The sequence below is a fragment of the Onychomys torridus genome, chromosome 7 (assembly GCF_903995425.1).
Source record: "Onychomys torridus chromosome 7, mOncTor1.1, whole genome shotgun sequence".
Classification (NCBI taxonomy): domain Eukaryota; kingdom Metazoa; phylum Chordata; class Mammalia; order Rodentia; family Cricetidae; genus Onychomys; species Onychomys torridus.
The window spans coordinates 100,044,793-100,058,831 of NC_050449.1; the positions used below are offsets into that span (position 1 = coordinate 100,044,793).

At 36.7% G+C, this 14,039-nt stretch overlaps 1 protein-coding gene across 7 annotated transcripts in view; it reads right to left on the minus strand.

Moving 5' to 3' along the window:
- The window catches only part of Dock3 (dedicator of cytokinesis 3), a 391,678-nt gene that overhangs the window by 175,045 nt on the left and 202,594 nt on the right, over positions 1 to 14,039 (minus strand). For all 7 annotated transcript variants that reach the window (XM_036193576.1, XM_036193574.1, XM_036193572.1 and 4 more), the window contains exons 8-9: positions 6,984 to 7,025; positions 6,252 to 6,406 (exon numbers count right to left, since the gene is read on the minus strand). In XM_036193576.1, coding sequence (XP_036049469.1) covers positions 6,252 to 6,406; positions 6,984 to 7,025 — 197 coding nt within the window. The remainder of the gene's footprint in view (positions 1 to 6,251; positions 6,407 to 6,983; positions 7,026 to 14,039) is intronic.

A 14,039-nucleotide genomic window follows, 5' to 3' on the forward strand; every position in this document is an offset into this window, starting at 1 on the left:
TCACCTCCTGATGCCTGCAGATCAAGATGTAGAACTCTGGGCTGGAGAGACAGAGGTTAAGAGCATTAGCTGTTCTTCCAGAAGTTCTGAGTTCAATTCCCAGCAACCACACGGTGGCTCACAACCATCTACAATGAGAGATCTGGTGCCCTCTTCTGGCCTGCAGGCTGAACACTGACAGTATACATACTAAATAAATAAATCTTAGAACACATACACCAAAAAAAAAAAAAAAAAAAAAAAAGATGAAGAACTCTGAGCTCTGTCTCCAGCACCATGTCTGTCCGCATGCCATTATGTCCTGCTACAATGACAATGAACTAAACCTCTGAAAGCCACCCAACTAAATGTTTTCCTTTGTAAGAGATGCCATAGTCATGGTGTCTCTTCATAGGAATAGAAACCCTAAGACACTGCTGTTACTTTTTCTTTCACTAGGGGGTCTTCCATGATGGGCCTCTGCTCTCCCTGGGACTCTATTAGGAAGTCCAACTGGCTCCCTTAACCTTGGCTGATTTCCTCTATGTTTTGAGTGCCTAATTTGATAATGTTTTGCTATTTAGTTACAGTGAGTTAATATTCATTTTTTACTTTGGCTATGAAAATATAGCTATAATAGATCACTCTCCAAACCATATATAAATTAGGGTCTTTGCAATTGCTGTAATTTCCTGTGCTTGGAAAACTCTAACACTTTATCTGCTTGTTATCTTTTTCTCAGAAAACAGGTTCATTAGTATACTACAAAGACAACAATGGAGCTTCTATGAGACAGTTGTATAATACCTAAGTATTTTGATAGAATCTCATCATTTTGGAGGGACAAAATGTAATTCAGAATTAAATATGATAAAGGAAGATTTAAAAAAGGTAGTATTTTTCAATAAATAAAACATGACTCAGACTATTATTAAATTTTCTTAGGGAATTTACAAATGACCCTCATTTTTGCTTTTCCAAATGCTGGAACTGATCTGCTTTGTTTCTTGTGCGTATCTCCCTTTCTTCTCTCTATAGTTCCCTCCAGCCCAAACTCTTAGGCCTACACCATAATCACTTTAGTGAATCTGCTGTATATCTCTCCATCCTATTCCTTGAGGTGCTGAAATATTTTTATTTCTATTAAAAGATCTTGGATACCTTTTTATGTATTTAAGTAGAAAACTTAAACAGCAATCAAAGTATTTAGTAGAATGTTTTACAAATTTGATTTAAAGAATCATTATGAAACTAATTACTTTCCTATGGGGTGGGCCCATTTTAGTAATAATGAACCAAACTGAAGGCAAATAATCAATAGACTCTAATTTCAAGTGAATTTCTATTCCCAGGGAAAGCTATCTAGAACATTCCCTATCACAAAACAGCAGTCAGTCATAGCTGCAGTTGCCATTAAAACAAAATATTTACTTAAAAATGTTTAAATATTCTCATGTTTCCACCTAAAATTGAGTTTTTAAGTCATAATTATATATATTTTATATTTAAAATGATATTTCCATTTCCCCCTCATACCTTTTTGCTTTGGGCAACAAACAATAATTGTGGGCTCCTGGTTCCTGTTTATTGCTGAAGACATAGCTAGTCCAAAGATTCCTATCACTTGTGCTATTTCCCATTACTTTACCTATTTTGCAGTTATCATAACATCTGTAATCTCTTGCTCTCTGGCAATAGGCTTGTGATGCTCTGTTCTGACATTCTCATCAGTTTCTACATGCTGGAGGCATAGGGAAGAGTGAGGTGTTGATAGTTCACACATGCTAAGCATGTGCTCTACTGCTGAGTTACATGCCACCCTTCCAGTACCCTGTTTTTGCTTCCTCCCTACCTCCTGGGGCTCATGATCTAAGCCTTGGCGGGTTTTTTTTTTTTTTTTTTAAGATTTATTTACCATGTGTACAGTGTTTTGTCTGCACATATGCCTGCAGGCCAGAAGAGGTCTTATTATAGATGGCTGTGAGCCACCACGAGGTTGCTGGAAATTGACCTCAGAACCTCTGGAAGAGCAGCCAGTGCTCTTAACCTCTGAGCCATCTCTCCAGTCCTGTTTTTGCTTTTTTAAACATTATTGAGTACATTCTTCAAAATGAGTCTTACTGCACTGATTGATCAGAGAGAATTGAGTTTCTAGAGTGCTTACATTTCCATGTGAGGATTCAAATATCTACTTTTCAAACTCTTAATCTATTCTGAGATCCATCCTCCCTCCCTGCCTCCCTCCCTCCTTTCCTTCCCCTCTTTCTTCTTTCAGAAAACAGTCTCACTGTGTCACCCAGGCTTGCCACAAACTCATGTTTTTCCTGCCTTTGGATCTTTCTTTCTTTCTTTCTTTCTTTCTTTCTTTCTTTCTTTCTTTCTTTCTTTCTTTCTTTCTTTCTTCCTTTCTCTCTCTCTCTCTCTCTCTCTCTCTCTCTCTTTTCTTTTCTTTTCTTTTCTTTTCTTTTCTTTTCTTTTGTTGTTGTTGTTGCTGTTTGGTTGGCATTTGGTTTTTCCAAGACAGGGTCTCACTGTGTAACCCTGGCTGTCCTGGAACTCACTATGTAGAACAGACTCACAGAGATCAAACTGCCTCTGCTTCCTGAGTTGAGGATTAAAGGTGTGGCACCATTACCGCCAGTGAACATAAACCTTTTTAAAGTATCTGAGTTTAAATTGTCTTTATCCCTATCTGTAGAATGACAAATTGACTGCCTTTTAAAGTAACAGACATTGTCCAACTTGAGCAGTGGACTCAAAGCATAGATGACAAACACAGGACAGTAACATCTGATCATATTCATGGATGAAAAAGGCAAAGGTTTAACCACAGGCCAAAGAACAAATCTGAAGTCAAAGTTTCACTCTGCTTCTGGCCTTCTCAGAAGACTTTGACTTAAATGTTTCTAATAAGATTTGATATGCTAATAAACACATAAGCATGTCAAGATAGCCTGGCACTTGGTAGGAAATATATTGAGCTTCTAAAGCCAATTTGCATTCATGTGTCCTAACGTTCTTATTGGGATTTTCTGAGAACTGCAGTAATGGAACAATCAAGGCAATAGGATCACACACAATTTCATTTAACACACACGTTTCAGATCCCTAGGTCATGTCAGCAAGGGGAGTGGGTGGAGTAAAGAAAAGGGGTGATTCTCATAGATACCAAAGGCAGGAAAACTCCAGTCTTACTCCTGCTGGGACTCATAGGAAATCTTCCTGGGGTGTTGAGCAATGAGCTAGAGTCCATGTCTCAGAACAGTTGAGACAGCTAGAGTGTGCCATGACTTAGTTGGTGGTCTATAGTTATCTGCCTGAGCTCCTGCAGATAAGCTCTACTTGCATTATTAGACATAGTCTCTTTTGCAGAAGGAAAAACTGTTAACTTTAGTAAACAGACTGCTCACCTATAATTTTAAATGAATATTTCTCTTCAGGGACTCTTGGGATCTCAGACCCAAATTATCTCATTTAAGTAGAATGCTTAATTCTCAGACAAAATCCTCTACTTCAATTATAGAATAAGCTGATTTCCAAGAAAAAGTATTCTGTGCAAGGGTATTTTGAATGCTGAGTAAATAAATACCAGAGAAATAAGAGGATGTTACAGCTTACCTTGTACAGCATCCATATGAAGATGGCTAGCTTAAGGGTTTATATCGGACAACCAATACAGATAAGTTTCTGAGAACAAGGTCATACTCTCAAGAGCTAACTAAAAAGAAGAGACTATAGGGAATGTCAGGTGAATGATGAAATCCAACACTGGTACTCTAGGACTTCTGAAGACTGTTAAATTTGTAGAGATCCAGTAAAAAGACAAGGGTAGTATAACAATACACACACACGCACGCACGCACGCACGCAGAGAAAATAACCAAACAATGATATTCTTTTGTGAATAAGGAAATTCACATACTAGAAAAGACCAGTGTCTGTTTGACAAGCTGTAGGGGGTGCTGGTGTCACCCTACTGGGCACAGAAAGCAGAGTGTGGAAACAAGAATTATGCTTAACTTTAAGATTTCATGAAGTTCGTCTTTTGGGGGCTTATGTGGGATCTATCACATATCCTTTACTATTTTTCCCTTTTGGAATGAGAATGCCTACCCCACCATTGTACTTTGGAAGTATATAACTTTTTCATAAGTTCACAGCTGGAGAGGAATTTTGCCACAGGATAAATTCTTTCTCAGGTTTCACCATATTCTAGTTTAGATATTTAGATGAGATTTTGGATTTTAGAGTTGATGCTGGAACAAAGTAGGATTCTGTTGGGACAAAGTGGGTACATTTTATGTTAGAAAGATATTCATTTGGGGGTGACAGGGACAGAAGGTTATGAACCACATGTTTGTGTCACTCTCAAATTACTATAGAAATTCTAAACACCAATACATTGGGAGTTGAGGCCTTTAAGAGGTAGTTATGTCACAAGGGTAGAATCCTCAAGAGGAATGGAGAGATGGATGAGTGGTTAAGAGCACAGAGGACCTGAGTTCACTTTGCAATATGGGGTAGCTCACAACTGCCCATACCCAAGAAAACATATATATATAATTAAAATAAATATTTAAAAAAGAAGAAATGACAGTGGTGGGGAAGGGGATAGATTTCTCTTCCAGTCATTTGAAAATATAAAAAGGAGACAGGCATCTGTATACTTGAAAGAATGCTACCATCAAGTGCTGGGTCAGCTGGCACCTTCATCTTGAAATTTCTAGCTTTTAGAATTATGAGAAATATAAGCATCCCAGATTATGACTTTCTGCCATAGAAGCCTGAATTAAGATAGAACACCCATACAAATAGAAAAAATAAATAAAGTGCCTGTCTTAGCAACTACTCACATGCCTTGATCAGTAGTGTATTAATCTATTTATAGCTAAAGGTAAGCAGTGTCTTAATTTATTTTTTGTCAAAATCAGAGCACTGTGGAGCATGGAAATTAACTTTTTCTTTCTTTTTATTTTGTTGTGTTTGTTGTCTTTTCAAGACAGGGTTTCTCTGTGTAACAGCTCTGGCTGTCCTGGAACTCACCTTATAGACCAGGATGGCCTTGAAATCAGAGATCCACCTGCCTCTGCCTCTTGAGTGCTAGGATTAAAGGCATGTTCCACCACAGCCTGGCCAAATCAACTTTTACTTTCACATTATTTTAATTTTATTTCATTAAAATTTTTTCTTAAGTGTAAATTTAAAAGGACAAAAAAAGCTCCATTAAAGCATTCCAATGACAAGAAAATTCCCAAGTAATAATATAAAGTACCCCAAGATATTTTTCTCTTGGCTCCACTTAGGAAATGACCACAGAGAAACGTCTGGACTCTCTAAAATAGCATCTTGGCTACAAATGTCACAACATACTACCAGATCTTTGTGCCTATTAGACCAAAGGAAGCTTAGAGTCTCCTTAATTTTTCCCTATCCACAAAGAGAAAGCAGTACTGTAGTTATTTATGCTTAAGGATCCAACACTCTGACAATATGGTCTACTGCGTGACAAGCCAGTTTGATGCCTTTTTTCCAAACCAAAGCAAAAACGAATGGCAATGCCAGACCTCCTTTCTGCTCAGAAGACACACTCCCTCTCACAGGGCTACAAATATAACACAACATATTTTTTTCTGAGGTAGGGATAGCCAAAACTTAATTTTGAGCTTCCATATGGAATTAGGTATATTAGAAAAAGAGGCTAAATCATGGTTAGGTGTTTTCTGGAATGTTTCCAAAGATCCATGTTGAAAGTTTTATTCCCATCTGGTGATATGACTGTGAGGTGGTGGGAAACTACAGGAGGCCAGACTTAGCTGGAGGAAGTAAGTGAATGGATCATGCCACTTAAGAGTACATTGAGACTCTAGACCTTCCTGTTTCTTTCTGCTTCCTAGTTGCCTTGCAGAGAGCAGTTTTACTCCATCACATATCCCCATTGTGCTGTTCTGCCTTACAAGAAGCCTAAAAACAACAGCCAGCCATGGACTGAAACCCTTGAGTCAGTGACTGAAATAAATCTTTATTCTTAGTAAGCTGCCTACTGAAGATATGTTGTCATAGTGATGGAAAGTTAGCACAACATGGGATGCTTTGGATGACTTCAAGGGATACTGGAAACTGGAGCCAAAGTCCCAGCTAAAGACAAAGCTATTTTATCTTGTCTTATCACCTTGATACATTTACTCTGAAGGCAAGAGCTGACTCCGACCCATCCCATTCTAAGAAATATAAATATAAGTATAAACCTCACCAGAATATCCCAGGACTCTTACCTAATCTGCTTGCCTTCTCTCATGTCATATAGAGAAAAGAAGACATCAGTATCTTCCCCAATAGTATTATAGGTGAAACTCTTCAGGCTGAAGAAAAAATGATGTGGTACTGGCATCCGACAGCTTTCCCCATGGCGTGGGCGCATTGTATCTACCTAGTGAGGAAAGTAAAATGTTGTGATTTATATTTTAGTTACTCATTATATTTATCATTAAGAAACAAAAATAAATTAAGTCTCATTATACTGACAAATGGGACTGTTAAGTAGGTAAGACTGAGTTTTTTTCCTCTGGTAATTTATGGACTACTACAGCAGACTTAGACTGAGCTGGACAAGCATCTGACATACTTAATTTAAAATGTTAGGTGGTAAGAGTAACCACTGCAGATATCATTTTAGTTCCTCAGTCTACTTTATTTTAATTGTGCTTACATAAATTGTCACTGAAGAATGGAGACTGGTTAAACTGCTTGGAGGCCAAAGCCCTTAGAATGAAGGTATAACACAATCAAGGTTTTAGGGAGGCAAATATGAACTGAGTATAATAATACACATGATATGAAAATATCTTAAAGAAGTCCATTTATTTATATATGTCCTAAAAATTTTAATCACACAGTAGGCCCCCAAAAGTAAATGGTGCCTGTCATTTCTTAGTGTTTTCACATTTATGATCTTGTAAAAGAAAGAGCTGATAGAAAAAACGTGGAGGTTTGAGACAGTCACTTACTTGGGATGTACTCTGCTGTACACTCTGTCGGCTGGATAAATGCTATGGAAAGAAAGAAATAGAGAAAGATTTACTCTATGGTGGAGGAAACTAACTTTTATTAAGCACCTCTCTAAATTAGGCAGTCTACTATGCCTATTATAGTCATGATCTCACTTAAATCACTATTATTCACATTTCATAGAGACAACTAAAGCTCAAAGTAAAGGACTGGTTTGCTGAGGGTCACACAAGAAGGTGGTAAAGTCTGTCTGTAAAACTCAAGCCTCTCTACTCCTAAGCAATAGCCAAACCACACATGGATGAGGGCTTATTACCAGATTTCTGATTTGGCAATTATCTTCCCCACTGTATAATTTTCCATGCTACTAGATAAAGTTTCTTTAGGCTTTCTACAATACAGTCCTTTAACAGAATCTCCCAAACATCTTTGTATGTTGTTCCTTTATCACTGGCTAAAGATGTAGACTACAATTTGAGCTCTATCATGTAAGGCTGTGAAGTTTTTTTGAGAAACTAATTTTAAGTACTTTGAAATAATAAATATTAACAATCCCCATAGTAACTGCTAGACAGTGAAATCAGAATTACTTATTGGAGCAGCTATCCAAAGCTTTATTTTTCTTTCAACAATAAGTGGTAGGAATTCCAAAGGACAGGTGAACAACTACTAATTAAAAGCTGTGCTTGCTAATCCAGCACCATATTTCCTGTCTGGAAACCTCTGAATAGCTGGAAGGAAGATATGGAAGTGGAAAGGTTGCTGGAAACCAAAGGGGTGACTTGTAAGTCCTGGCCCCACATTGGCTCTGAAGCAACACACAGGGTTTGAGACTGAAGAGGAACACTAAAGCTTTGGGATAAGGCTGTAAAGGAAGCAGGCCTCCCCAGTGGTGGAACCAGTGGATCAAAATGCAGTACTGGGGTAGGCATCTGGAACTAGGGGGTTTCTTCTTGGCTTCCAAGTTTGTTTGTTTGTTTGTTTGTTTTTTAATCTTAGTATCTTCAAGTATTTAGCCTGGCTTGACATGTATGTCACAGTTCTGAGCGAAACATTCCCACCACTTTGCTCAAATTAAATTCAAGTAGAAACTAGAATATGATGGAAGTCAGTGAGGAGGGTCAGAGTGTGTGAAGGACCCTTCTTCAGCTTCTTCACTGCTTGAGGCCTCTTCCCTACACGTAGGCTATGAAATTTAAAAAATATCAATCTTTCCAATAGAGAGTTTCCTCAAATATAAAAGATAAGAACTTGTCTCATCTTTCCAGAATGTTGGTTCAGGTGTGCATACATGTGCATGTACATGTGTAAGACAGAGGTCAATACTGAGTATTTTGTTCAGTTGCTCTCCACTTTAAGTTTTAAGGGACCTGAAATTCATCAACTGGCAAGGCTTGCTGGCTAGTGAACTCCAGGGATCCCCTAGGAAGTTCTTTTGAGTCTCAAATTACATAATGGGAATCAGTATTCTATTGTAAATCAGGAACTTAATTACAGAAATTGGCTCTGGTTTTGAATCTTGACTCATGTTTGCTAGCTGGGTATTTTCTCATCTGTAAATTGAGTTTAAAATTTTGTGCTTAAATCAACTTCATAGAAGTTTATGTGGATTAACTCAATATAATACCTATCAAATTGTAAATGGTTAATTGTAATTACAACTAGTATTCTTAATATTCCTTTAATTGGTATTATTCTTACAGATATATTACAGAGGAAAAGTCATTTACGTTGAAGAATAAATCCTGTCCAAGAACATCATAACATCAAAACATTTAGTGCCTGACGCTAGTAACTCTTAATCATTGTTTCTACCCCAAAGGGTGTGTAACAGAACTCATTTGGTGCTTCGCATAGCATGGATGAGAATTATTATTTCAATAGAATTACTTCATTTCATTCACAAATACATTTAACTACAATAACTAGGTAAAATTAAATAATAATTTAAATGTCACATATAATTATCTATGTACATTATTAGCAATATTAGCTAATTACTATTGATTATTAATGTCTACTCTTGGAACTTAATTTTCCCATGATACATATTAAAGTAACAAAATCAAGTCTCTAATAGGTGGTAAATTATTCATAGAATGTATATTCACAAAAGAAAACTTCACATATAAAACTGATTTAAAACACTTTAAGGTTTCAAGGTATAGCTCAATGATACAGCACTTATCTAGCATGCACAAAGCTCTCGGCTTGATCTCAGACAATGAAAAAAATAAACTTTACAAAACAAACAGGTTTCAAAAATCCTACCTCTTAACACCAATCATCACTAGTATCAAGACTTTAATTCATTAATGTTTCCACGTTTACTATCTAACTTTAGACTATGATCTTCCAGGAAGCAAAATATTGTTCTATTTATTTTTTTTATTCTAATAGTAGAGCAATATAAATAAAACTTAGAAATTAAGAAATACATAGACTACATTACTCCTCCTGGCAATTTTCCTCCAGTTGAGATGTTTCCAGACCTTTACAATCTCTAGTCCATTTAGTCTATCAAATTTACCCATATGAAAACAAACCTATGTATACATCTTTGGACACAGTATTAAACTGAATAATGTAACTAAATGCTTGATGTATACACTGGGGACTGTGTTAAAAATTGTGAGTTGTGGGGCAGGAAAGATGACACAGCAGCTAAGAGCACTGGCTGCTCTTCCAGAGGACCCAGGTTCAAGTCTCAATATCCACATGGCTGCTCACAACTACCTATAACTCCAGTTTCAGGTGATGTGACATCCTCAACAATGACATACATGCAGGCAAAACAAACAATGCACATAAAATAAAAATTACATATATTTATATATAAGAATTTTGAGTCTTACAAGAAAATATAAGGTATATTATCAGGATTATCAATGACACTTTAATTTTGATAAATAATATAGTCAAGTGATTGGCTTCAGAAATGGGAGAACATTTATACATTAAAATATCAATTACATTTTAAAAATAAAGGCATTATTTTGAAATATATTAATTAGTACTAAAAAATAGGATAACAGAATTTCAAACTAATACAACACTGCATGAAAGGGTAAGAATGAAGTAAGGGTTACAACGTATTGAGCAACATGCCAGAGCATGGCACAATTTGCACACTCTCTTTGTAATTTCCACCTGTATCCAGTTCATAAACATTAATACAAACATTTTGGTGTTGCTTTTAAAAAAATGCTTTAGTATCTTCTGCAGAACTGACTTTCTGCTGTTGACAAATGGGTTTAAACTTGTTGGGGAAGATGGAAAAGGAAGAAACATAAGAGCTTTCCTCAAACAATGAAAATGTAAACCGCATTTAAAGAAATTTAATTAACAATTAATACCTAACACTTGCAATTGGGGCTTTCTTTTCTAATGAAAAAGACAATGCACTAAATGCAACATAAATTATATTTATAAAGGTGTTTTTTAAAGAAAATTCTTGACAAAGAGTACTAAAGTTAGAAAGTTTCAGGCTTAGATTTATAATTTCTAATTTTATCTAAATTTTAATATAAAAGGAATTTTTTGAACCTCATTGATAACTTTTTTTCTTTTCTGGAACTCACTTGGTAGACCAGGCTGTCCTCGAATTCACAGAGATCTGCCTGGCTCTGCCTCCTGAGTGCTGGGATTAAAGGCGTGTGCCACCACCGCCTGGCATAACTTTTAAGATTTAGCAAAAATGTGTGATTTATCATCCATTTCCTTTTTATAAAAAATTGGTTTTTAATTTTTATTTTTCTATTTATTATTTATGTGTATAGGTACTTTGCCTGTATGTATGTGTGTACAATGTGTGTGCCTGGTGCCTGTAGTGACCAGAAAATGGTGTTGATCCCTTGGGACTAGTGTTACAGATAGTTGTTAGTTGCCATGTGGGTACTGGGAATCAAACCCAGGAAGAAGATCCAATGCTCTGAACTACTTAGTCATTTCTCCAGCCTCATAAAAGATTTATTTCTTGAGAGAGAGAGAGAGAGAGAGAGAGAGAGAGAGAGAGAGAGAGAGATAAATATATATCTATATATATATATAGAGAGAGAGAGAGAGAAACAGAGAGACAGAGAGAATGTGTGTCTACGTGCTTATGAATCCAGTGCTCATGTAGGCCAGAAATTATCAGATCCTCTGTAACTAGAGTTACAGGCATTTGTATGCTGCTGGAAAAGGGTGCTGAGAACAGAATTTGGAACTTCAGTAAGAGCAGTAGTATGTCCTCTACAAACACCAGGCCCACATTATTTATACGTCTGTCTATATATGAGCTAACATAAATCCCTAAGTGGTGAGTTTGTAAACTTTCAGTCAGTTTTTCTTCATTTTAGCCAATTCTTTTTTGTTGGTTTATTTGTTTGTGTTTTCAAGACAGGGTCTCACTATGTATCCTCTGGCTGTCCTGGAACTCTCTATGTAGACCAAGCTAGCCTAGACTCACAGAGAACTGCCTGCCTCTACTTTGGAGTGCTAGGATTAAGGGAATGCACCACTATGCCCAGTTTATTATACAGCTGATTCTTTCAATGTAAAAACAAATGCACAACACAAAAGAAAATAAAAATCTTGCATTTAAGCTTTTATGATAAAACAGTATTTTGACAAAAAAGCAATAAAAGTAAAGCGTGTATTTTAAAAGGTAAATATCTTTAAAGGCTTACAATAAAAATTACTAGTCTTTTGCCCATCTGTTCTGCTTCATGGAGAGAAACAGGTTTAACTCCTTACTGTGTTTTTCTCCAGAATTTATCAAATACTTCTCAATGTTATATTTATAATGTTCTCTCTTATTCCAATTTTAAAATGATCTAATCGCTTTTTATTATAGCAGTTAACTCTTGCTTACATCTTCTGTTCATCTCTCTTCCTTTCAAAACTTTTGGTTAAAACTATTCATAATATTATAACCTAAATATTGTTCACAGTTAAATAAGTCAATATACTTCAATTTTAGTCCTTTTGTTTCATATTTTTATCATGGATACAATTATTTTTCTTTAAATTATGATCATTCTTTGTTATCAGTCAGAAATTTGTTCTAGACCTCCTCACAGATACCAAAACCTCCAGGATGGATACAGCCTACACACATTCTGCTCTTTAACTCATCTCTCAACTACTTAAAATATCAACTACAATGTAAATGTTATATAATGAGTGGCTATACCATCCTGTTTAGAAGTAACTTCTTGTTTTGTTTTGTTTTAACTTGACACAAACGAACTGTCTGAAAAGAGGGAACCACAATTAAGAAAATGCCTCCATAAGACTGGCCTGTAGCAAGCCTGTGAGACATTCTCTTAAATAGTGATTGATGTGAGAAGGCCCATCCCATTGTGGGTGGTGCCACCCCTGGACAGATGGTCCTGGGGTGTCTGAGAAGGCAGGTTGAGCCAGCCTTAGGGAACAGGCCAGTAAGAAGCATTCCTCTATGGCCTTTGCTTCAGTTCCTGCCTTGAGTTCTTGCTGTGACTTCCTTTGATGATGGACTGTGATGTAGAAGGGGAAATCAAAATAAACCCTTTTGTCCCCAAACTGCTTTTGGTCATGGTGTTTTATCACAGCAGTAGAAACCTTAAGTAAGACACATGATTTAGAATAATGACATGTATAAAACAGACATAATGGGCTGGAGCGATGGCTCAGAGGTTAGGAGCACTGCTTGCTTTTCCAAAGGTCCTGAGTTCAATTCCCAGCAACCACATGGTGCCTCACAACCATCTGTAATGAGATCTGGTGCCCTCTTCTGGCCTGCAGTCATACATGTATACATAATAAATAAAAAAAATAATAAAACAACAACAACAAAAAAAAAACAGACATAACTTTTTCCTGAATATTTTATATTAGAAGTTGGTAAAAATCCTCAGATATGGAACCTACAGATAGGAAATACCAATTGTAAAGGGTCTTTTCCTATGTCCTCCAATAGCTCTATAAAATATCTTTCAATTACATGCTCTAGAAAAATTAAGGTTATCAGATAATTTAGTTTTTCTTCTACAGATAATCTTCCTGGTTACTTTCTTATCATCTAATGTGGACCAGTTCAATAGTTTTTCTCTTAAATACTTGTATAAATGATACCTTGGGAATTCCTTATCCTGACTGCATCACAATTCTTTGCCCATTTCATTTGGGGCAGGTTCCATTTGGATGGCACATAGTACCTTTGGTCTCCTCCCATCCTCCCATCCCCCACCCCTTGTCTACTCCTTCATTTTGAAGGAGTAGTTTATTCTTCAGTACTATCTTGAAAAGAGTATCCTCCCTGCCCCTCTCTGCGCCTTTGTGTCTGTTTTTCCTTTTGAAAGTCCATTAATCCCATTATACTGAGATTAAACCTCTCATCTTTGTGGCTTCTCTCTTCTACTTTTATTCTCTTAAGATTTCTTTTTCATTATTTTACAACATGTGTAGGCACATGTGTCTGCATGAAGGAATGTGAATGTGAGTGCAGGTACCTGTGGAGACCAGAGGCGTCAAATCTCTGGGAGCTGGAGTTACTCTAGAAGGTGCCAGAATAACTAAGTGCTCTCAACCACTGAGCCATCTACCTTATCCTTTTTCATCTTATTATGATGTCTGCAAATTCATGTCCTCTTCTACTATAATTACTATTGTTTTGTGTATGTAAACATATTCATATCCTATTGAGTCTACTTATCGTTGCCCATATGTACATGGGAACAGAAATGACCACTTGGGCATGGGCAATCTAGATTGTTAGGGGGCCTGACTCTCATTTCCTCAGTGGCTATCAATTGCCTGTAGCTCCTAAACTAGGGGTAGAAGTTCATGAGTTCTTTACTCAACCATTCTGGTATGTTGACTTGTATGGTCTCGTGTGGGTCTTGTACAGGTAAATACAGCTGTTGAGAGTCCATGGAGCAACACCCTCCTCAGCTGTCAAAGCACTCCCCTGCTCTCTGACTTTCTCTTCACACCCTCTTTCGCAATCACCCCCTGAGCCTTGGGACAGGAGTTGTCTTATATTGGTGTCCCAGTTGGGGATAAGTCAGGAAAATTTTCTCTTCCTTCTGCAT